Genomic DNA, 23,594 nt, shown 5'->3' with positions numbered 1-23,594 from the left:
TGCTCGAGCCTGTGAGGTCAAGCTGCAGTGAGCTGAGATCCTGCCACTGCACTCCAGCCTGAGTAAGACCCTGTCTCAAAAAACAAAATAATAAAAAAAAAGAAGTGAAGTAACAATTGTAAAAAGTATATGTAACATATAAAAAGGGGACTAATGTTTAGTAATATACAGAATTCCCAGAAATTGATAAGAAAAAGATAAACAATCTAGTAGAAAAATGCTCAAAATAGATCAACAGGCGAGTCACAGAGAAATACAAATGACTTATAAATATTTGAAAAGATGATCAACTTCATTAATCAAAGAAAAGTAAATGACAAATGAGATTTCACTTTTGGATTGAGAAATATTAAAAATGGCTGATGATATCCAATAAGGTACTAGATCATCTCAAATACTGCCAGTGTGAATATAATTTGTTGGAAATTTTTTGGAGAACAAATTGGCAATATCAACTAAAATTTAGAATGCTTATGCCTATTGAAACATCTTTCCAGGCTGGGCGCAGTGGCTCACGCCTATAATCCCAACACTTTGGGAGGCTGAGGTGGTGGATCACTTGAGGTCAGGAGTTTGAGACCAGCCTGATCAATATGGTGAAACCCCGTCTCTACTAAAAATACAAAAATTAGCTGGGCATGGTGGGCACTAGTAATCCCAGCTACTGGGGAGGTTGAGGCAGGAGAATCGCTTGAACCCAGGAGGCAGAGGTTGCAATGAGCCAAGAATGCACCACTGCACTCCAGCCTGGGTGACAAGAGCGAAACTCCATCTCAAAAAAAAAAAAGAAACACCTTTCCCACCTTTATAAAGTAGTCCTACAGAAATACTCCTATAAGCATGCAAAGAAAGATGAAGAAGTTTCCTTCAGCTTTATCAGCTAAACATTGGAAAAGACATATTTGTCTTTCAGTGCAGCAGTGAATACATTAAATGACAATTCATCAATAAAATGGAATACTATAGAGCTTTTCAAAAACCATATGGAAGATCTATATGAGTTCATATAGAACTCATATAGGAAAACTGTTCAAGCCATTTTAAAAATCAAGTTGTCGGCCAGGCGCGGTGGCTCAAGCCTGTAATCCCAGCACTTTGGGAGGCCGAGACGGGCGGATCACGAGGTCAGGAGATCGAGACCATCCTGGCTAACGTGGTGAAATCCCGTCTCTACTAAAATGAAGAAAAACCAGCCGGGCGAGGTGGCGGGCGCCTGTAGTCCCAGCTACACAGGAGGCTGAGGCAGAAGAATGGCGTGAACCTGGGAGGCGGAGCTTGCAGTGAGCTGAGATCCGGCCACTGCACTCCAGCCTGGGCGACAGAGCGAGACTCTGTCTCAAAAAAAAAAAAAAAAAAAAAAAATCAAGTTGCCAACAGCATGTAGATAAAAAATGATTTTTGAAGAACACAATAAAATAGCTTAGCATTTGACTACACAGGGGACTTTGAGATCTGTATGAAATGTTTGAATGTGGCATAATAAGCATATACTGCCTTTTGGAATAATAAAAAAAGGAAAAAAATCATCCCAGCACTTTGGGAGGCCAAGGCGGGCGGATCACGAGGTCAGGAGATCGAGACCATCCTGGCTAACACAGTGAAACCCCGTACCCTGTCTCTACTAAAAATACAAAAAATTAGCCGGGTGTGGTGGCGGGCGCCTGTAGTCCCAGCTACTTGGGAGGCTGAGCCAGGAGAATGGCGAGAACCCAGGAGGGGGAGCTTGCAGTGAGCCGAGACTGTACCACTGCACTCCAGCCTGGGCAACAGAGCGAGACTCTGCCTCAAAAAAAAAAAAAAAAAAAAAAAAAGGAAAAATGTCAAAGAGACTGCTAGGAAATAAGCCTTATTGGGCCATAATCTGTGGATTTCACTCTCTAGCGTATATGGCAGGAAAGTGGTGCTTCTGACAATGTGGCTCTGGCCTGAGACTTTTCTCTGTCTCTCCTCTCAGGCATGGTATGAGTAGGGCTAAGTGGAAAAACTGTATTTCGTGTTAAAGAAGTCCAGAAGACTGGTAAGAATGTAACTATAATTTGATGTAATTGTAAATTATAGAAAAATTATGACGTTCTCCTATGTTATATTTAGAAGTTTAATGGAACTTTTTTACACAGTGTAGCCTCTATGATTTCAGAGTATAGCTCCCCAACAGGGCTTCCATTTGTATATTTGAACATAAATTATCTATATTGTCCCACAAAGACTCTGTAATCATTATGAAATTCCTTAAGTAGAGGAAAAGCTGGACCCCAAATATAGTCTTCATTTGGAGGGAGTCTTCTAGATGCAGGTCCAACCAAAGCACTGTATTATAGGAGTAACAGTTCAGGTTTTCCCTAACAGATTCCATTTTATAGTAAATACATTGACAATCAAAATGTGTAACCCTCAGCCTCGAGGCTGAGTGGTCAATTCCAAGGTAGAGTAAGGCCTGCAGTCAGAACACAGGAGACCATGCAGCTCTCAGTAATGCAGGGTGCAGAGCTGCTGGAGGTTTGGGTAGGAATTGCTCTCCCTTGAAATCATTGGAGTAAAGACTATGATGCTAAGGATTGCAGAGGCTGCTACAGGAATAGCTAAGAACCTAACAGTAGTCAAAAGACTTCTTGACACAGTCAGCAAGGTCCAGTCTAGTACTTGCCCACAGTGAATTCCAAGTTTGGGTGGGCACATCCCCTTCTGCCTCTTTTGGGGCACCTTTGCTCCCCTGTTGCTGCCATCTTTGAAGGGTAACAGTGCCTTCTTTAGTAACCAGTACAGCAATGGGCACAGAGGTGGTGTTCGATAAATGTTTGTAGAATAAATTAATGCCCTCTGTTTTGAATGGATGCTTTCTGCTGCAAGGACAAAGGTAGCCTGTATTCTGGGGAGTGTTCACAGGCACAGGTTTGTATGTGCATGTATGCAACAGGCTGAAAACCTCAGGAATCCCCTCAGCTGGGTTTTAAGATCAGGCAGTGAGAGATATCTGAGCCTTAAGAAAAAGAGTTCTATTGCTCTGTGCTCTGGGCTCAACTGTTGCTGCCTCAACCTGCAAGTACCAGGCCGAGCTACTTGGGAAACTTCCTCGGAGGGCTATTGCCCTTACTCAGGGACATCTGGGGCCCTTGAGGAGCCTCCAGACTGCATACGAGAGGCACTAAAAAAGCAGTCTGTACATGAGGAATCTATCTGTCTGCTAGAGCCACATAATAGCCAGGGACTGGGACTAGCCTAGACAGAAATAATTTCTTTTGGCTTTAAGAGTATTACCTGATGTTTTGTTACATCCAAAACAAACCAACGGGGCTTCCAACCTTTCAGCAAAGCCCCTCTTTTATAAAGCGTTCCCTCAAAGGACCTAGAAGAAATGATGACAGGAGAGTTAATTTTGATTTACACTTACAAAATGCTGTAAAGGGGAGGGGATGTCTGTTGTTTTTGTCAAGTCTCTATTTCCCCTAGATGATCCAAAAATGGCTAATGAGAGTTCTCCCTGGAATTTTTCTACTAGACCTCTGGGAAAGACTGCTGCTTGCTGCTGGGATTACCACATCTGTGAGGCTTGGAATGATCAGTAGCCATCTTTTGTGCCATGTTGGGACTGACATAACACAGAGAGAGGGCAAAGCAGAGCCGGGAAATGGATAGAAGATACTGTGTGAGAAGCTAGCATACCCTTGACTGTCCTAGTTTATGTGAGTAAATTCCTTTTTGCTTCAGCTAGCATAAGCTAGATTTCTGATGTTTGCCGCTGACAAAGTGCTGGCTAACACATATTCCCTCAAACGTTCTGGCAGACAGGAGATAAGAGCCATCAAGATTCAACTACAAATAACTACAACCTCTTGGCATTATTTTTAGTTGTAATTTTTTTTTCTTTTCAAAGAAACATCTAAAACATTACAAAAGTTAAAGCAAATCCATTTCAACTTTATAAAAGACTGTACTGTGCACAGGCCTAGCTTATTGAGGGACCTGTGGTTTAGCCTCAGGTGGTGTGGGGAAGTCTTCAGCACACCGAGCAGGATTCAGCATGTCACCTGTTTTCCTCATTCTTGGATGTATACTGGCTATAGAGCGTGGCTGCTCTTCGCTCCACTCCATTGGATGGGGAGATGCTGGAATTCTGTTCCTCCCCCATGCTGCTGTCTGGGAGATGTAGCAGAGACCTCTTCTGATAGGAAGGTAGGTTGGTAGACACAATTCCTGGGGACCTCGACAAGTGTCTTTGGGACTGAAAAAGACAGGACAGGAGCTAGGAAACCTTTACAGACACTTAAGCCACTGACTGGAACATTTCATTTACAAATATTTATCTCAAGGAAAAAACTGGACGAATGAGCAATGATAATGTACAACAATATCAATCCCAGAGTTAGTTATGATGGTAAAAAGCTGGAAACATGGGAGGCTGAGACGGGCGGATCACGAGGTCAGGAAATCGAGATCATCCTGGCTAACACAGTGAAACCCCGTCTCTACTAAAAAATACAAAAAAAAAAAACTAGCCGGGTGAGGTGGCAGGTGCCTGTAGTCCCAGCTACTCGGGAGGCTGAGGCAGGAGAATGGCGTAAACCCGAGAGGCGGAGCTTGCAGTGAGCTGAGATCCGGCCACTGCACTCCAGCCCGGGTGACAGAGCGAGACTCCGTCTCAAAAAAAAAAAAAAAAAAAAACTGGAAACAACCTACCCGTCCATTATTAGGGACAATAAACAAATTGTGGCATTTCCATACAATGGAATTCTAGATAGCCATTAAAAAACGATGCTGCTTTGGCCAGGCGTGGTGGCTCATACATGTAATCCCAGCACTTTGGGAGGCCAAGGTGAGTGGATCACTTGAGTCCAGGAGTTCGAGACCAGCCCGGGCAACATGAAGCCCCATTTCTACAAAAAACATTTTAAAAATGAGCCGGGTATGGTGATGTGTGCCTGTAGTCCCAGCTACTTGGGATGATCACCAGAACCCGGGAGGTTGAGGCTGTAGTGAGCCATGATCACACCACTGCACTCCAGCCTGGGTGCAGAGTGAGACCCTATCTCAAAAAAAAAAGATGATGATTTTTTTTTTGAGACAGGGTCTCACTCTATCGCCCAGGCTGGAGTGGAGTGGCGTGATCTTGGTTTACTACAACCTCTGCCTCCTGGGTTCAGCCTCCTGAGTAGCTGGCATTACGGGTGCACACCACCATGCCCAGCTAATGTTTTGTATTTTTAGTAGAGACGGGGTTTCACTATGCTGGCCAGGCTGGTCTCAAACTCCTGCCCTCGTGGTTTGCCTGCCTCGGCCTCCCAAAGTGCTGGGATTACAGGCATGAGCCACTGCACCTGGCAGACATTGGTTTATACACAGTGACAGATGGAAGAACATGTATGCCAACGTGGAGTGAAAAAGTAGGTTTATTTTTTTATTTTTATTTTTATTTTTTGAGATGATGGAGTCTCGCTCTGTCGCCCCCAGTGGCGCGATCTCGGCTCACTGCAAGCTCCACTTCCCACCTTGCCCGGCTAATTTCTTTTTTTTTGTATTTTTAGTAGAGACAGGGTTTCACCATGTTAGCCAGGATGGTCTCGATCTCCTGACTTCGTGATCCACCCACCTCGGCCTCTCAAAGTGCTGGGATTACAGGCTTGAGCCACCGCTCCCGGCCGAAAAAGCAGGTTTAAAATAGTACGTCTAGTAAATCTCTTTTATATGTGAATTTGTAAGGTAAAACAAGTTTGATAGCATAGTGGTTTACTTCTAGGCTATAAATTGTGGGTGATTCTCATCTTCTATTTTATAACTTTGTGTGTTCTTTCAAAAAAACGAACATTATTACTTTCATTATCAGAAAAAATCAATAAACTATTATTTTTCTAACAAAAAAGCATTAAGGCATCACCCACCTGTTGTCTGTCTGATAACAGCTCCTGAATTGCTATTTGAGGTTAAGAGATAGAGCCCCAGATGGTCTCTTTTTACCACAAAGGTTTTCTTCTACATTCCATTCTTCTTGACCTTTCTGTAACATCTGACCTGCTGGCCTCTTCTTCCGGAACTGTTCTTCAGAACACTCATCTGTCCTAATTTCCCTTCTGTTGCATTTGGAGCCAGTCTGATGTGGGTTCGATTGGTGGCTCTACCAGTTGCCACTGGATGATCTCTGTGCCTGTTCCTCACGTAGGAGAGGGAATACCATTCCCTCACAGTGGATTAAATAGGATGCGAAGGTGTGTACCATACTAAGCACAGACCCTTCCACATATTATGTGCTTGATAAATGTTTCTTAGATCAGAAATAGGAAATGGGGTATGAGAAGCAGAAAACAGATATTCCGTTTATATATATATATATAATTTTTATTTTTTTTTTTGAGACAGAATCTTGTTCTGTCACCAGGCTGGAGTGTGGTGGCGCAATCTCGGCTCACTCACTGCAACCTCTGCCTCCCAAGTTCAAGCGATTCTCCTGCCTCAGCCTCCTGAGTAGCCGGGACTACAGATGCCCAGCTACTTTTTGTATTTTTAGTAGAGACGGGGTTTCACCATGTTGGCCAGGATAGTCTCAATCTCTTGACCTCGTGATCTGCCTGCCTCGGCCTCCCAAAGTGCTGGGATTATAGGTGTGAGCTACCTTGCCCAGTCGTTAAAATATTTTTATGATAAATGTTTCTTAAGCCAGAAACAGAAAAGGGATTGTGAACAACACAAGGTGGCATATTTTGTTGTTTTAAAATACTTTCTGTGGAGCAAACATGGTCTTGGCATTCCCCTCCTCCCTCATGTGGTACAAGATCAGCTGAAACCACACAGGCAGTGAGACAGGAAAGAACCCAATAATTTCCCTTGGATTCGGGGTGCTGAGACATAAGTAGTATGTCACTGTGGTGAAGTGAGACACTCAGGAAGTATTCAGTCATTTGGAACTTTCTGCCCTGGACCTCCAGGACATGACCCCTCCCCTTTCTACCCTTCCTTCTGGCCATAAACCCAGCTGGGTCTTGTCACCTTTGGCAGTGGGCTCCACCTGACCTAGCACCCTCAGAAAGCTTAGAAGTAGCTCTTAAGGGGCATTGCCAACTCACACGATCTGTTCTTGGTTCTTCTTTAAGGTCCACGGTTACCCTTTCCCACAGCTGCTGCCACTTCTCAGGGGCTTGGTTCAATTTGTGCTCCAATTTTTCAATTTCCTGCAAAGAAATTAAAAGTTTTCTGATCAGTATTTCATAGAAATCAGGATGTGCCCCAAAGCCACATTGCTTCTGTACTAGGCCCAGATGAGCAGCATGGCCAGAGGGCAGTTAAGTGGTGGACATGGGTCTGAGAGTTCTCCCAGCCAGGAACAGTGGTGAGAGCTCTAGCTGGTATGCCGCACTGTGGCGAAGATGGTTTATTAGGACCTATAACTAGGCCTTTTTGTACAGGATAGCTTACATACTAGAATGTGAAATATGTATCTCAGACATCTGCACCCTTGGGCAGCCCATGGGAAATCTGATAGCCAAAGCAAGAGGTCAAGCACTGGCCCATGGCCCAGCCCTAATAGCTGAGGTAGATGAGAAGCCAGTCCTTGAGAGGAGAAACCCCTCAACTCTGATGATTCAAACCAGATATGGAAAGAATAAGCCAAGAAATGCCCAAGGAAACAGATACACCTTCGGACAGAGAAGCTGGAGATCAGGGCAGCTGCCTCTGGGACAGTATGACCACTGAAGCATACTCTTCCTGGTCGGGAAACCAGAGGGGGAAGACTCTTTAGGAAGTGTCTGGCCCATATCAGGGCTCAAAGCTATTCCTCAGGCTGGCTACTGCCAGGAGGGGTTGGTTCCAGAACATTCCTTGCAGAAGATGGTTGGCAGCACTCCCATCAGGCCACTGACCACCCACACTTCTGACCAGAGGAAGTAAAGCACCCACAAAAGCCACAGCCAAGGCCTGACAGCTAAGGCTGCTCAGGCAACTGAAACAGCTGGGAAGCTGCCGGAAGGAGTAAATTGCTCCATTTGCTTGATTGCTTCCTTGTAATGCTGGAAAATCACTTTTTTTTTTTTTTTCTGAGACAGAGTCTTGCTCTGTCACCCAGGCTAGAGTGCAGTGGTGATCTCCACTCACTGCAAGCTCCGCCTCCCAGGTTCACGCCATTCTCCTGCCTCAGCCTCCCAAGTAGCTGGGACTACAGGCGCCTGCCACCACGCCCAGCTAATTTTATTTTATTTCTTTTTTATATTTTAGTAGAGATGGGCTTTAGTTTTACTGTGTTAGCCAGGATGGTCTCGATCTCCTGACCTCGTGATCTGCCCGCCTCGGCTTCCCAAAGTGCTGGGATTACAGGCGTGAGCCACCGCGCCAGGCCGGAAAATCACTTTTATTGAGACTCTTTTCCAGTAGTGAAGCCTGGTCCCCCACTGATGATAGGGAGCAAATCTGGTTTCTTCATACACAGAGGGTGCTACCATAACCCTAGCCCAGAGTAAGCAGAGCCATGTTCAGAAGTTTGTAAACCATTCTTAACTTAGCCTGGTTCCTCTGGCCTCGTGCCTCCAGGGCCCCTGGTGCCCCTAGGTGTGTGTCTACAGTTGACTTACACTGAAAAGGCTGGTGAGAGCATCGGGCTGAGTACAGCTGACATCATCATAGCATGGCCACACTGTTCTCCTCTGGCTCCGCGGCCCAGCTTCTCCGGCCAGGTCAGAATCTTCGGAGGGGAAGTGCTTGGGGGTTAGCATTATCCAGTCATAGGAAGGGCCTGTGGACAGGGTCTCTTCTATGTAGTAATCCCACTTCTTGAGGCTGGAGACATTTACATTGGGCTTCAGAGCCTGTTAAAACAGAAATATAGTTTCATCTTGACCCCCAAAGTACCCCAAGCTCACTGTCAGGCAAAGCCCTAACATTTGTAGAGTCCAGAGGAGGAAGAGTATGAATGGAGTTCAAATGCCATATGTCTAAATCTTAATTTAAAAGTCATACATCAAGATAAATTATTAAATAAAACATCTTCCAATCCTCCCTCCTACCTTGAGAAATGTAACTTCCTAATGACCTAGAAGGTCAAGTTCAATAGAGAATTCTTGGATTCCTCAGAATTTTATACTAACAAGTGGTGGCACTGGGAGAGCTGGCCCCAGTCCCCTGTCCTTGGCCTCTTTTCTCCTCCCACCCCTATTGTACATTCTAAGGGTCTTACATGAATGATTATGTATACCCCAGCCCACAAAGTCAAACTCTGTCCACCCTGTCAAACCTGCTACTTTTTGCCATTCTTTGGGCCTTGGGGTCCATGTACTAACATAGGAGACTGACTTGGAGAAGTAGCCTGGTGAGCAGCCTGAATTTGGGCAAAGAATTCTGAAGTGCCCAGACAGAGCATGGTTTAGATGAAGGAGGGGCATCTAACCATGTACCTTTGGTTTCTTGTACTCCTCACCTCATGAGGAGGATGCAGCTGGAGGAAGGCCAGACTAGGGTTCTATGATTGGGGCCCAGCGGAGGGACCTCTCTTGGCCCTAAGTAATGGTGGAACTGCTTATCAGACCAGTCTGTTTCATTCCAGGGCGTGTGTTATGTAGATGTGCATGGTGGGGCACAGTTGCCTTGAGATATGTTACCCTTCTTGGGCTCAGCTCCAAACATCTCTGCTTCCTATAGGGGTCCTTCCATGGCTTTGGTACAGATAGACTTAAAGAAACTTTTTCTAAAGTATTTTAAGGTTTTTCAGCTTAGACCACCTGTTGATATTTCAAATTTTATTCTTTCTTTCTGGGGAAAGTTGCCTTGCTTTGATTCTCTACAAGTTTTCCCTTCTAGGTTTTGGGAGTCAGCTCTTAATTTTTGTGGCAAGATTTTAGGGAACAGTGTCCATTTGTGTCACAACCCAAACCTATAATGTCTCAAACTTTGACATAGCTTTTTGGTATGAAACCTAGTCCAATGTTTATAAAAAGCTTAAACAGCTTATATATGTTAAAACTAAGGAAAACCTTAACACAAAATTTCAGAAAATGAAACATAAATGATTTCTTACTCTACCTCTATTTCCAATGGTGAATATAAATAATTAAAGAAAATGGGACTCCTCTTGTGTACTCTGTCAATACACTCCCAAATACAGATTCCCTTTTTGGCATGCTTTTCTCCTTTATCATCAAATAAAGTTCCTGTAAGTTAAAAAAATCCAACAAAACAAAATTCAATAAATTTTAACACTTTGCAAAAAAAAAAAGTATGATGCATGTAGCAGATAAAAAAGTGGAATATTTTTTATGGCTTTAAAAACAGCAACATTTGTGCAAAAACGTTAGAAAATAACTGCAAAGGTAAAGACAGGAATGAATTTCTTTTTTTTTTTCTTTTTTTTTCTTTTTTCTTTTTTTATTTTTTATTATACTTTAAGTTCTAGGGTACATGTGCATAACGTTTATATCGTGTATAACACCCCAATGCAATCCCTCCCTCCTCCCCCCTCCCCCTGATAGGCCCCAGTGTGTGATGTTCCCCTTCCCGAGTCCAAGTGATCTCATTGTTCAGTTCCCACCTATGAGTGAGAACATGCGGTGTTTGGTTTTCTCTTCTTGTGATAGTTTGCTAAGAATGATGGTTTCCAGCTGCATCCATGTCCCTACAAAGGACGCAAACTCATCCTTTTTGATGGCTGCATAGTATTCCATGGTGTATATGTGCCACATTTTCTTAATCCAGTCTGTCACAGATGGAATGAATTTCATAGCTATAGGCAAACAAATCCAGATGGAGGAAACATCTGATGAAGTTTGCCTCAGCAACCAGCAGTCTATCAATCATGACTCTTCCAACCCTCCTCCTGCATCTATATCTAGATTCAAAGAAGTCCATGCAGGAGGCAGTCTATAGTTTTCAAGAGAAAATGAAGGACTTCAGAGTTGATTTGATGAAGCTCAGTAAAAGACAAAATTTTATGTTTCTCTTTTAAGTTGTTGGCTTTTTATTATGAAGCCATTTAAAGTGTTTTCTTGTTTAGGAGTTTATATATACCACAGATCATGGTTACTGAGACTCTAGATGACAGAAGGGTGTAGTCTGTGTCCTTGGGTGATTTAAAAATAAAAGCAGAACTTTTATACCTTTTTCAAATAGTCAATCTATTACTAACATGAGCTCACTTTGTTTTTAATAGGGAGGAAAATGTGTTGGGGTGAGGCAAAAAGTAGTTCTTTAAAAGGCCATGAATTAAAAGGCCATGAAGGGTGTCTCAGCAGTGGTGTCTTGCTTGGAATGAAGTGACTCAGTCAAAATCAACATGCATTTTACCAGTTTATATATATAAAAAAAAATGTCTCAAGCCCCAGATGGCATGAAATTCATAATATGTGGGGCCCCTAAGACTAATTAACAGTTTCTTCTCTACCTTTTAACTGCAGGGTCCAGTGCAGTAGTTCTCAACCTTGGATGTACATTTGAAAAACCAAGGGCTTTAAAAAAATCCCAATGCCCAGGTCTCACCTCAGACCAATTAAATCGGAATCTCTGGGGATGGCCCGAGACACTAGTTATTTTAAAAGTTCAAGTGACTCCAAAGTCCAAAGTCGCGACTGCTCTAGGGGTCGCAGTAAGATTTGGACAGCCACCTTGTATATTGCTCCATTTGGCGCCTTGAGGCATGGATTAGACTGAAAGGCTGTGTGGTAGTCAGCCCCAGTTGAAATAGGCTCTAGGCACCTTTGTAGACAGAAAGAGAATGAGCTGAAACCAGAAGAGGAGATGCAATACCTGGCCCTCTGTTCCTCAGGGCTATTGTAACACCTTGTAATTGGAACGAAGTCCAATGGACTTTTCTTACAATATCCATATGGCTGGCTTAGGGCAACATGTACACATATAAGGAACATCTTAAAAACAGTCCAAATCAGACAGCTAGTGCCAAATACTATCACAGTCCAAATCAGACAGCTAGTGCCAAATACTATCAAATTACAACCCCATAATCCAGTATGTAATAATCAACATATTAAACTTTTAGGACACAGGAGAATTCATTGTGTTTAAGTTTTTCTGCTAAAAATCTTAAAAATTATGACTCAGTGTGGTGCAGTGGCTCACGCCTATAATCTCAGCACTTTGGGAGGCTGAGGTGGGCGGATCACTTGAGGTCAGGAGTTTGAGACCAGCCTGCCAACATGGTGAAATCTCTCTCTACTAAAAATACAAAAATCAGCCGGGCATGGTGGCGGGCACCTGTAATCCCAGCTACTCGGGAGGCTGAGGCAGGAGAATCACTTGAACCCAGGAGGTGGAGGCTGCAGTGAGCTGAGATTGTACCACTGCACTCCAGCCTGGCAACAATGTGAGACTCCATCTCAAGGAAAAAAAAAAAAAAAAAATTATGACTGATGAATTCTACCAGCAGTGGTTGAGATTACTTACTTCATCATCTTGGCATATATAGGGTAGCTACCACAGCTGTTCCTAAACAAGGTTTCACTGTAGGCTTGATAACGAGTGCATCTACCAGAACACAAGAAGGAACAGACTTCAAGTAGGCAACTAGTCTGGACTAGGGACACAAAACCAGGCTTCTTTGATGCTGATTAGATGGGTGGCCTAATATCCAGAGAGGAGGCTGGGTAGATGATTTCTACTGAGCCTTCGGCAATGACATTCTAGGATTTGAAATGCATGTTTATGTGTTGTTGTTTTTGAGACAGGGTTTCAACCCTGTCACCCAGGCTGGAGTGCAGTGGTGTGATCTCGGCTCACTGCAGACTTGACCTCCTGGGCTCAAGTGATCCTCCCACTGCAGCCTCCTGAACAGCTGAGACTACAGGAGTGTGCCGCCACACCCAGCTATTTTTTGTGTGTATTTTTTTCTTTTCTTTTTTTTGTTTTTTTAAGAGATGGGGTTTCGCCATGTTGCCCAGGCTGGTCTTGAACTCCCCGGGGCTCAAGCAATCTGCCCACCTCAGCCTCTCAAAGTGCTAGGATTATAGGTGTGAGCCATTGCACCCAGCCTGTGTTTATGAGTTTTTTTTTTTTTTTTGAGGCGGAGTCTCACTCTGTCACCCAGGCTGGAGTGCAGTGGCCGGATCTCAGCTCACTGCAAGCTCCGCCTCCCGGGTTTACGCCATTCTCCTGCCTCAGCCTCCCAAGTAGCTGGGACTACAGGCGCCCACCACCTCGCCCGGCTAGTTTTTTTTTTTTTTTGTATTTTTTTTAGTAGAGACGGGGTTTCACCGTGTTATCCAGGATGGTCTCGATCTCCTGACCTCGTGATCCGCCCGTCTCGGCCTCCCAAAGTGCTGGGATTACAGGCTTGAGCCACCGCGCCCGGCCGTGTTTATGAGTTTTAAGAGGAAACGTGTTTCATAGGATGGAAATGCTTATATTTTCCAATAATCATGATAATCTTTCAATATATACCTAACGTATCCTTTTATCCGCATCATTTTATTTAATCTTTTCAATAGCTCTGTGTGATAGGCAGGCCTATTTAGTTTTTCAGATGCAGAAACAGATGAAGTAATTTACCCAAAGTTACTGACATTTTCTGACTCTTGATCTATGGCTCTACCCGTGAGACCAGTGGTGGGTCTCAGACTTGGCAGCATAATGGGCTCACCTGGGGAGTTTTTATTTTTTATTCTTTATTTTTGAGACAGGGTCTCACTCTGTCACCCAGGCTGGACACTGCAACCTCTGCCTCCTGGGGTCAAGAAATTCTTGTGCTTCAGCCTCCCAAATAGCTGGGATTATAGGCACATGCCACCACGCCTGGCTAATTTTTGTATCTTTAGTAGAGATGAGGTTTCGCCATGTTGGCCAGACTGGTCTAGAATTCCTGACCTCAAGCAATTCACCCACCTTGGCCTCCCAGAGTGCTGGGATTATAGGCATGAGCCACCGTGCCTGGCCTTACCTGGGGAGTTTTAAAAGCTATTGATGCCTGGGCCTTGCCATCACAGATTCTGATTTAAGTGGTTGGGGATGTTGCCTGGACCTTAGAAGTTTTAAAAGCTCCCCAGGTGATTCTAATGTTCAGTCAAGTCTGAGAACCACTGCACTAGACCTTGTTGCTTCTCTAATGAAGAGAACAGTCATCTGCTATAGGAGAAGCCTTGGTCTTTGGCCACATCTGCATGCTGCTAAGGTAATTTGCTGATCAGCTTAATTCAGCAAAACAAACTGCTTTGTTAAAAAACCAAAAACCTAGCCTGGGCAACATGACAGAACCCTATGTCTACCAAAAATACAAAAATTATGTGGGCGTGGGGGCACGTGCTTGTGGTCCCAACTACTCAGGAGGCTGAGGTGGGAGGATTGCTTGAGTTCCAGAGGCAGAGGCTGCAGTGAGCCGAGATCCTGCTGCCACTACTGCACTCCAGCCTGGGAGACAGAGCGAGACCCTGTCTCAAAAACAAAACAAAACAAAACAAAATAACCCCCCCACCCCACAAAACAAAAAAACAAACCCCCCAAAAACACAACTACTCCAGAGAGGCAAATACTTGTGTTTTACTCCCACCAATATTTGTACATATTGTTCCTTTCAGTGATGAAGCTGAGTGACATGGTGACCCCTGTAGGTACAGGTCAATCCACTTAAGACCAGACCTGGGCAGGAGATCAAGACCATCCTGCCTAACACGGTGAAACCCCGTCTCTACTAAAAATACAAAAAAAACTAGCCGGGCGAGGTGGCGGGCGCCTGTAGTCCCAGCTACTCGGGAGGCTGAGGCAGGAGAATGGCGTAAACCCGGGAGGCGGAGCTTGCAGTGAGCTGAGATCCGGCCACTGCACTCCAGCCCGGGCAACAGAGCGAGACTCCGCCTCAAAAAAAAAAAAAAAAAAAAAAAAAAAAAAAAAAAAAAAAAAAGACCAGACCTGGGGCCGGGCTTGGTGGCTCAAGCCTGTAATCCCAGCATTTTGGGAGGCTGAGGCAGGCAGACTGCTTGAGGCCTGGAATTCAAGACCAGCCTGGCCAACATGGTGAAACCTTGTCTCTACTAAAAATACAAAAATTAGCTGTGCATGGTGGTATGGGCCTGTAATCCCAGCTACTCGGGAGGCTGAGGCAGGAGAATTGCTTGAACCTGGGAGATAGAGGTTGCAGTGAGCCAAGATTGCACCAATGCACTCTAGCCTTGGAGACAAAGTGAGTGAGACTCAATCTCAATAAAAAAGAAAAAAAAAAAGATCAGGCCTGGAGCAGTTGTAACCAACTATACTTACTACCTTCCCAATAAGCAGTATGCAGATGCTTAAGAAATTAAGGTTTCTGATTGTGATGTGAAGAATAATAATTCTATGAGTTTACAAAGGACTGGAAGTATAAATAGGATGGGAAATGGTCTCACCAGTGCTCTTTACCTTATCAAAAGTATGAAATATCATACTAGACAATTTCAATAGGATGCCCTGGAAAGCAGTATTTCCTGATTTCAGATTTCAAACTGAGAACATCAGTAAATATTTTCTTGGAATTAAGAGTCCTCTTTATGATACTGAGTGCATATAATACATTGAACAGAGCTGATTTTTGTTTGCTTGTCTTAACAAAAATAGTCATGTGTTTCCTCTCCCCCTGTAACAGTTACAAAAGAAAGAATGTAAAATCCCCTTGGGAAATGTTTTTACCAGGGCTGACTTTCAGAATCTACTCATTACAACTATCACTGCTATTAAAAAAATAGTTCATCACTATCATCGATAATGCTAGCGATGTCTAAAATTTACTGAGTGCTTACTATGCGCTAGTGACTGTGCTAAGAGGCTAAGTGACTGTGTGAAGAGTTTACAACTATTTTCTCATGTGATCATCATGGCCCTGACAGGTGGGATGGTATCACTGTCCTCGTTTTAAAGATGAGGAAACTGAGGCTCAGAGAGGCATTTAACCCCTCCCCAAAATACTCAGTTGGTGCTGGGATTTTACCCTGGTCTGTTTGGTCCAGACCACAGGGTCTTAGCTGCTATTCAAGCTGTCTCCAAGGGCAGGCACCCTTCCTACCAGAGTGCATCAGGGTTGGAAAAACTATGAGTCAAAGTTACTGCTCAGTGTGATCACTTTGAGGTATCACAATAGTAAACATTTTAATTTTACAAAGATGCTATAGGAATGACTGCCTGCTAAGAGCTAACATGGTACATAATTTCAGAATTTGGCCACTTATCCACTCTACATTCATAGTTCAGAGTTAAACCTTAACTCAGCTTGTCACTCTTGGGGGTAGTTACATTATTAGAATTTTCATTAAAAACATGCAGAACCAACGAAAAAGATGAAACAAGGGCATACAAACACATACCGTGCTCTAATCTTTCATAGTCTGAATCCAGGAGAAACGTTTTAAAGCGATTAGACACATAGTGGAAAGCCAAGAACTTTAAGTAATAGAGATTGAATTCAAACTCAGTTGGATACTGGTTGTGAACCTGAAACACACAAGGCAAAGAACAGAGTAAGAATCAAGCAGAACAAAAAGGGATGCCAGGCCACTGAAGGCTCAACTGAAACATGCAGGAGACCATTCAGTCATTCACTCAACAAATACCTGAATCCCTACCATGAGTAGAGATGGGAAGGGAACCAGATTTTCCAAGCACTTACTATGTGCCAGACACCAGACGAGGTTTTTTTTTTTTTTTTTGAGGCGGAGTCTCGCTCTGTCGCCCGGGCTCGAGTGCAGTGGCCGGATCTCAGCTCACTGCAAGCTCCGCCTCCTGGATTTACGCCATTCTCCTGCCTCAGCCTCCCGAGTAGCTGGGAATACAGGCGCCCGCCACCTCGCCCGGCTAGTTTTTTTGTATTTTTTTGTAGAGACGAGGTTTCACTGTGTCAGCCAGGATGGTCTCGATCTCCTGACCTCGTGATCCACCCGTCTCGGCCTCCCAAAGTGCTGGGATTACAGGCTTGAGCCACCGCGCCCGGCCTTAGGTTTTTTTTTTTTTTTAAATAAACATAATCTCATTTAATCTCTATGTATAGCAAGAGAGGCATTATTATCTCCACTTTACAATTGAGAAAGCAAAGGATCAGCAAGATTAAGACATTTACCCAATGACATTAAACAGTAATTAGCGAGCCCAAATTTAACCCTGGCTTATTAAGCTCCAAAGTCTCTACCCCACTCACTACATTATACTGTGCTTGGCACGTGATAGATATATATTAACATAAGTTATGGTTCTTGCTTTCCAGGTAACTATGGTGTAATAGTGTGACATACAACAAGAAAAACTATTCTTACAGAAGTTTGGCAATGAAAAGGATTGAGAAGAGAAGGTGGTGGCTTAAGGGGACAGCAAGAGATGTTTTCTGGTCAAAAGAAATGTGTGTGTGTCTGAAGGCAATCCAGAAGGAGCCAACAGAACACATTTTAGAAAAATTTGTTAGCTAATAACTAAGATAATAAGATCCTGGGAAAGCAAGAATGAATGAGACTCGGGCCCAGATTTAGGGAACAGCTTTGGAAACAGGGAGGGTTGAAAGGTAGGCAAGAGAAAGACAGTTCAAGTGCCAAGGGAAAGGGCAGGAGCTAATGCCTTTTAGCCCTAATTTTTCATCAGTAACTTAGGCAGTGAGGTCACTGGGCACAGAAAAAGGAATGAGTGAATGACATGGGAGGCAGAAGGCTGGGCAAAGCTTAGAATGGTCATTGAGCCATAGCATGCTTTAGGCAAACCGTATACAGACTGTGGAGCCATCTCACGTTGGCAGAGGGTAGGCTGATGATCCTGTGAAACTCCCCAGCCTGCCTTGCGATTTCACCTCTATATTGCTCAAACAATCTCTCATGACCAGCTAGAAAATTTTGTTTGGTTGAAATAAGTTCCAGTCATAACTGCACTTGCTTAAAAGCTGGTTCAAATGAACACTAAGGCAAGCTGTCTAAAAGTCAGCGTTCTCCTCCAAGTTTAATTTGTCAATACGGCCCTGTAGTCAGTCAGCTGGGTCAGCCAGAGTGAGCAGGCATGTGTGTAGTATGTTGACTGTCCATTGGACCAATGGGAATTTAAAGTTATGATCTGGACATTGATTTATCAAAATTTATCATCTGGTTAGGAACTGGTTTTCTGTGACGATTAAAGGGCTTTTTTTTCTACATTTTCTTATTGGCTTTTTAATTGAACTAAAATTTTAGCTTGTAAGTAATGCAAAATAAAATAGATTTTAGGAAGATGCATTAAAAAAGTTTGACTCCTATGCAGTAGGCCTGCAAATCATGGAACTGCTTCCTTGATGTGAGCCAATGCCTTCCTGTTGCATCAGATCTCCACAGGACAGCAGAGCTTTCCATGGGACATGGTTCTGAATAGCTAGGTAGTGTGCCATACTCCAGGTTTTTAGAACTGCAAGCATTTGTATTAAGTATGAGTTTTCTCCTCAGTGAAAATGAAGGGATAAGAAATCATGGGTTTCCTATGATCATGTAATATGAGCAACTAATTATAAAAACTGGCTGGGTAGTGGCTCCCAGCACCTTTGGGAGGCCAAGGTGGCTCACGCCTATAATCCCAGCACCTTTGGGAGGCCAAGGTGGAAGGAACTCTTGAGGCCAGGAGTTTGAGACCAACTTGGGCAACATAGTGAGACCTTTTCTCTATAAAAATTAAAACCATTAACCAGGTGTGGTGGCACGTGCCTGTAGCCCCAGCAATTCAGGAGGCGGAGGAGGAGGATCGCTTGAGTCCAGGAGTTCAAAGCTGCAGTGGAGCCGTAATTGTGCCACTATACTCCAGCCTGGGTGACACAGTGAGACCCTGTCTCTGAATGAATGAATGAAAAAATGATAAAGGCTAAACTTGAATAGTTTATAGTTATAATAAAACAAGCAGATCTGACACATAATTAAGGATCAGTATTAAAAAATACCTTTTATTTCCTTGTTTTGTTAGCCTTCTATGTGTGTCTCAGTAGTCAACCATGTCCCTTAATACAGCAATTCTCATTCAAATGCTTGCCCCTACTAATACTTATGCAGAGCAAAGAAGGCCCTGGGTTTGACTCTCCAGTAGGCCTGGTTCTCTGGCCTTCCTGGCTCCTTCCTTAAGCATTGTTCAGACCTCAAGTTTCTCCCTCAACCTGTCCTGTAATGCCATACAGAGCTCTCCAGTCTGAGCTGTGGCTTTGGAATCAACAGCCCCATCCCAAGGGGCCAGTGATGGAGAGGAGGGGTGACTCAGATTGTGGGTGCTGGTACAGAAGAAGGGGACAGGGAAACTGAGGATGGAACTTGGTTCCCTACCATCTGAGTCCGGGGAGGAGAAATCTGCAGTGTGCTCAGGCAGGGTGAGCTCCAAGGGCAAGTGCCCCAACAGCCCTTGGAATAAATCTTCAGTAGTCACAGGTCAGCCCCTCGCTCACTGTTTCCAGGGAAGGAAGAGTTCCTTCCACTGATCCAGTCTACAATATGTTCTAAAATCTCTTTTAAAAATCTTTATTAAAGCCTCAAGGGCCAGGCACAGTTGCTCACGCCTGTAATCCCAGCAACTTTGGGAGGCTGAGGCAGGTGGATCACGAGGTCAGGAGATCGAGACCATCCTGGCTAACATGGTGAAACCCTCTCTACTAAAAATACAAAAACAAAACTAGCCGGGTGTGGTAGTGGGTGCCTCTAGTCCCAACTGCTCAGGAGGCTGAGGCGAGAGAATGGCTTCAACCTGGGAGGCGGAGCTTGCAGTGAGCCAAGATCGCGCCACTGCACTCCAGCCTGGGCGACAAAGCGAGACTGTGTCTCAAAAAAAAAAAAAAACTTTATTAAAGCCTCAAAATAACATTTCTCTCAATGACTGTTCTCCACAGAAACCACATGCCTCATACATACTTATATCTTTTCTTGATTATTCTGATATTTAATCTACCCAGGAATACAATTTTGAAGAACCACTTCTGAGGTAAAAGTAGAATGGAAATGATAATAAATATGATCTTTTTTTTTTTTTTTTGAGACGGAGTCTCGCTCTGCCACCCAGGCTGGAGTGCGGTGGCCGGATCTCGGCTCACTGCAAGCTCCGCCTCCCGGGTTCACCCCATTCTCCTGCCTCAGCCTCCCCAGTAGCTGGGACTACAGGCGCCCACCTCGTCGCCCGGCTAGTTTTTTGTATTTTTAAGTAGAGACAGGGTTTCACCGTATTAGCCAGGATGGTCTCGATCTCCTGGCCTCGTGATCCGCCCGTCTCGGCCTCCCAAAGTGCTGGGATTACAGGCTTGAGCCACTGCGCCTGGCCCCATAAATATGATCTTAAGTTGAACTTACAGGCATTTCAGAGAGATCATGGACTCAGATTAAAAGTGAAATTTCTTTACAAGTCAAAAAATGCTTTCATAGCCCAGTATATTGGCCTCACCACAAGCCCCCTACAATTATGCTAGAAAGGTTAGACAATTTTCCAAGGCCTCTTGCACCCACACCCACTCCACTGGGACAGGAATGGGTGCTGGGGAGAGCATCAAGGTGTATACACCTGGGGGCACTATGCTTGTGTCCTCCTGTGTGCCACAGGAGCACCTCCAGTTGCTGTTTGGGGTTGAAAAACAATCTGCCCCCAAACTGGGGTTAATGATCGGGTCTACTGGAAGTGGAAGAGAAGATGCCGAGCAGTTTGTTTTTTTACTCTTCAGCGATAAAGTAACAAGCATGGAAGCATTTCTTTGGTGGAAAAAAAAAAAGTCAGACCTCAAGGCTGGGTTGATTAGTACCTAGATACTACGTTTAGAATCTGACATTAAGAAACATAAGGAATTTCCTGAGATGTCTTTCTTCCATCATGTATGAAGAAATGATGAGATGGCTGAACTCATACTTTCTCCATTGAGTCCTGCACCCCAGTGACACAGTTTGTCCAGTTCATTGGTTTCTTTTCCTCTTTGCCAATGGAACTCACCTAGACTCCTGTGATTTTAATTTGCATTTTCTAATGAAGAGTGATGTCAAGTATCTTTTCATGTGCTTATTTGTATATCTTTGGTGAAATCAGTACAAATGTTTTGCCCATTTAAAAAAATAAGTTGTTGGCCGGCACAGTGGCTCATGCCTATAATTCCAGCACTCTGGAAGGCTGAGGTGGGTGGATCACTTGAGGTCAGGAGTTTGAGACCAGCCTGGCCAATATGGCAAAACACCATTTCTGCTAAAAATACAAAAATTAGCCTGGCGTGGTGGTGCACACTTGTTATCCGAGCTATTTGGGAGGCTGAGGTGAAAGGATTGCTTGAACCTGGGAGGCGGGGTTGCAGTGAGCCAAGATTTTGCCACTGCACTCCAGCCTGGGGGAAAGAGCAAGACTCCATCTCAAATTTAAAAAAGGTTGTTTTGTTTTTTTTTTTTTTTTTGAGACAGAGTCTCGCTCTGCCGCCCAGGCTGGAGTGCTGTGGCCGGATCTCAGCTCACTGCAAGCTCCGCCTCCCGGGTTCACGCCATTCTCCTGCCTCAGCCTCCCGAGTAGCTGGGACTATAGGCGCCCGCCACCTCGCCCGGCTAATTTTTTTGTATTTTTTTAGTAGAGACGGGGTTTCACCGTATTAGCCAGGATGGGTCTCGATCTCCTGACCTCGTGATCCGCCCGTCTCGGCCTCCCAAAGTGCTGGGATTACAGGCTTGAGCCACCGCGCCCGGCCGGTTGTTTTCTTATTATTGAATTTTAAGGTTTCTTTATGTATTCTAGATAAATCCTTCAGCAAATATATGGTTTACACATATTTTCTCCCACTCTGTGATTTGTCTTTTCATTTGCTTAACAGGGATTTAAAAAAAAATTATTACATTTTTTAAGAGGTGGGGTCTTGCTGTGTTGCCCAGGCTGGTCTTGAACTCCTGGGCTCAACTGATCCCACCTTGGCCTCCCAAAATGCTGGGATTATAGGCGTGAGCCACCATACCCAGGATCAGCCTTATAATAAGGATCAGCCTTATAATATCTGTAGAATCTGTAGTGACGTCATCTTTCTCATTTCCAGCGTTGGTAATTTGTGTCTTTTTTTTCTCAAGCAGTCTAGCTAGAGGTTTATCTCTAGCTATATCAATAACTATTTATATCAATAAATATTCTCAAAGAACAGCTTTTGGTTTCATTAGTTTTCTTTATTGTTGGCCACAAGATTTTGGTGGCCTAAAGGCAATGTGCTTCAAATAAATGTAGCCTTATTATAAAGAATTGGGAATGATAGGTATTTCAGCTAATAAATTAATTCTGTGTCAGCATTTCCCTAAGTATGGTGATGAACAGAGTTTTAGACTTCTCACAGGCATCATCTGGATTCTGTTGTTCAAAATAATTTTGTATTTATTTTGTTGCAGGTTAAAAAGTACATAGACTTAAAAGACTAAACTGCATGAAGCATTTTAGTTTTGTTTTTCTGTTATGGAGTGAAACTTGCCAACTTCACTTATTTATACAAAGAGAATCTGAAATGGAATTTGGAGAAACATGAATTATAGGGTCTTGTTTTTTGCCCATGTGCCATTAAGTACTTTGTAAAATTTAAAGGCCCATAAAAATAAGCTATGACTCAAATCCCTGGAAAGATCAACATTTTGGAAATAAAATTGAATACATTAAAACTGGATTCTCCTTTCAGAATTATAAATATTGAGCTACAAGAGACACTATACATCAACACGTGAAAAACTGTGGATAGGGTTAAACAGACCCTAGAGCAGTATGTAGCTAATATTAATTTTTGTTATTTCACAGATTTAGATTTAACAAACATTAATTGTGTACTTTGTGTTATATCCTTCCATATTATATGGCCTTAAATATTAAGCTTTGATGCAAAATTGCCTTGTTATAAAACAGATTGGATTATGTTCATTTTTGCCAGTTAGCAGCTGAATAGGAAGCAGACAGCAGAAACTCTTGAATATACCAAGAATCCATCAGCTACAGCTATTTTGCCAGTATTAATGGATAAATTTTAGAATAACCAACCTGTGTGCGGGCAGCTTAGCGGCTCACATATGTGCTCACAAGGAAGGCTCATATCTTCAAAAGGCAAATAGCTTTTCTCTTTGGGGTCGGACCTAGCATAGTGCTGTCATAAGGTAACCATGAGGAGAATCACATAGAGCCAGACCAGACTGAATCAATTTACAATTTTAATAAACTTTGAAATCAAAGTCAAAAATCCTGAAAAAGTTCTAAGATGCCCTCAAAGATTTACTCTAATGCCGGAATGAAGGGGACGCTTTCTTCATGTTTTCATTCATACTATTCATATGGTTTTCTCTTGGTATTACATGTTTAAAAGAAATTTTACATAAAATTTTAATCCTTGTATATTGGATTTTTTAAAAATTTGGCTCAACTATTTTAAGAAAAGGAAGTCCTGTAATGATATCATTTGAACTAAGCCAATTTCTTTTAGAAGCAAAAAATCTGCCAGATGTTGCTATTATGAAACCGTGAGCTAGCATTTATAATTCATTTGACACCTGGATATACTGGCATAAACAATGGCTTTTTATATAATGAGGCAGTTCTAATTTAAGATCAGTGCTTCATCTGTTTTCTTGTAACTTTATTAGTACTAATGGACAAGTCTAGGCATATGTCCATGGACTGCCTTTTGGCATTCAATGTTAGAAATGGTTAATAAGCAGGGAACATATTCCATCTGGGAAAGCTTCACTTGCTGCTGTGTAATTTTGAACCTA

The 23,594-nt window shown here is 43.4% G+C and overlaps 1 protein-coding gene and 1 long non-coding RNA gene across 5 annotated transcripts in view; one reads left to right on the top strand and one right to left on the bottom strand.

The window, feature by feature from the left end:
• The window catches only part of SBF2 (SET binding factor 2), a 547,644-nt gene that overhangs the window by 2,338 nt on the left and 521,712 nt on the right, over positions 1–23,594 (bottom strand). For all 4 annotated transcript variants that reach the window (XM_033206047.1, XM_033206049.1, XM_033206048.1 and 1 more), the window contains 6 exons: positions 16,245–16,371; positions 9,997–10,124; positions 8,553–8,786; positions 7,053–7,157; positions 4,026–4,219; positions 3,256–3,343 (listed from right to left, as the gene is read on the bottom strand). In XM_033206047.1, the coding sequence (XP_033061938.1) occupies positions 3,256–3,343; positions 4,026–4,219; positions 7,053–7,157; positions 8,553–8,786; positions 9,997–10,124; positions 16,245–16,371 (876 nt within the window). The remainder of the gene's footprint in view (positions 1–3,255; positions 3,344–4,025; positions 4,220–7,052; positions 7,158–8,552; positions 8,787–9,996; positions 10,125–16,244; positions 16,372–23,594) is intronic.
• The window catches only part of LOC117080783, a 54,235-nt gene that overhangs the window by 24,342 nt on the left and 6,299 nt on the right, over positions 1–23,594 (top strand). The window lies entirely within an intron of this gene.

Source organism: Trachypithecus francoisi, unplaced genomic scaffold, assembly GCF_009764315.1.
Source record: "Trachypithecus francoisi isolate TF-2019V2 unplaced genomic scaffold, Tfra_2.0 Lachesis_group8, whole genome shotgun sequence".
Classification (NCBI taxonomy): domain Eukaryota; kingdom Metazoa; phylum Chordata; class Mammalia; order Primates; family Cercopithecidae; genus Trachypithecus; species Trachypithecus francoisi.
This window is presented reverse-complemented; position numbering and strand designations above follow the sequence as displayed.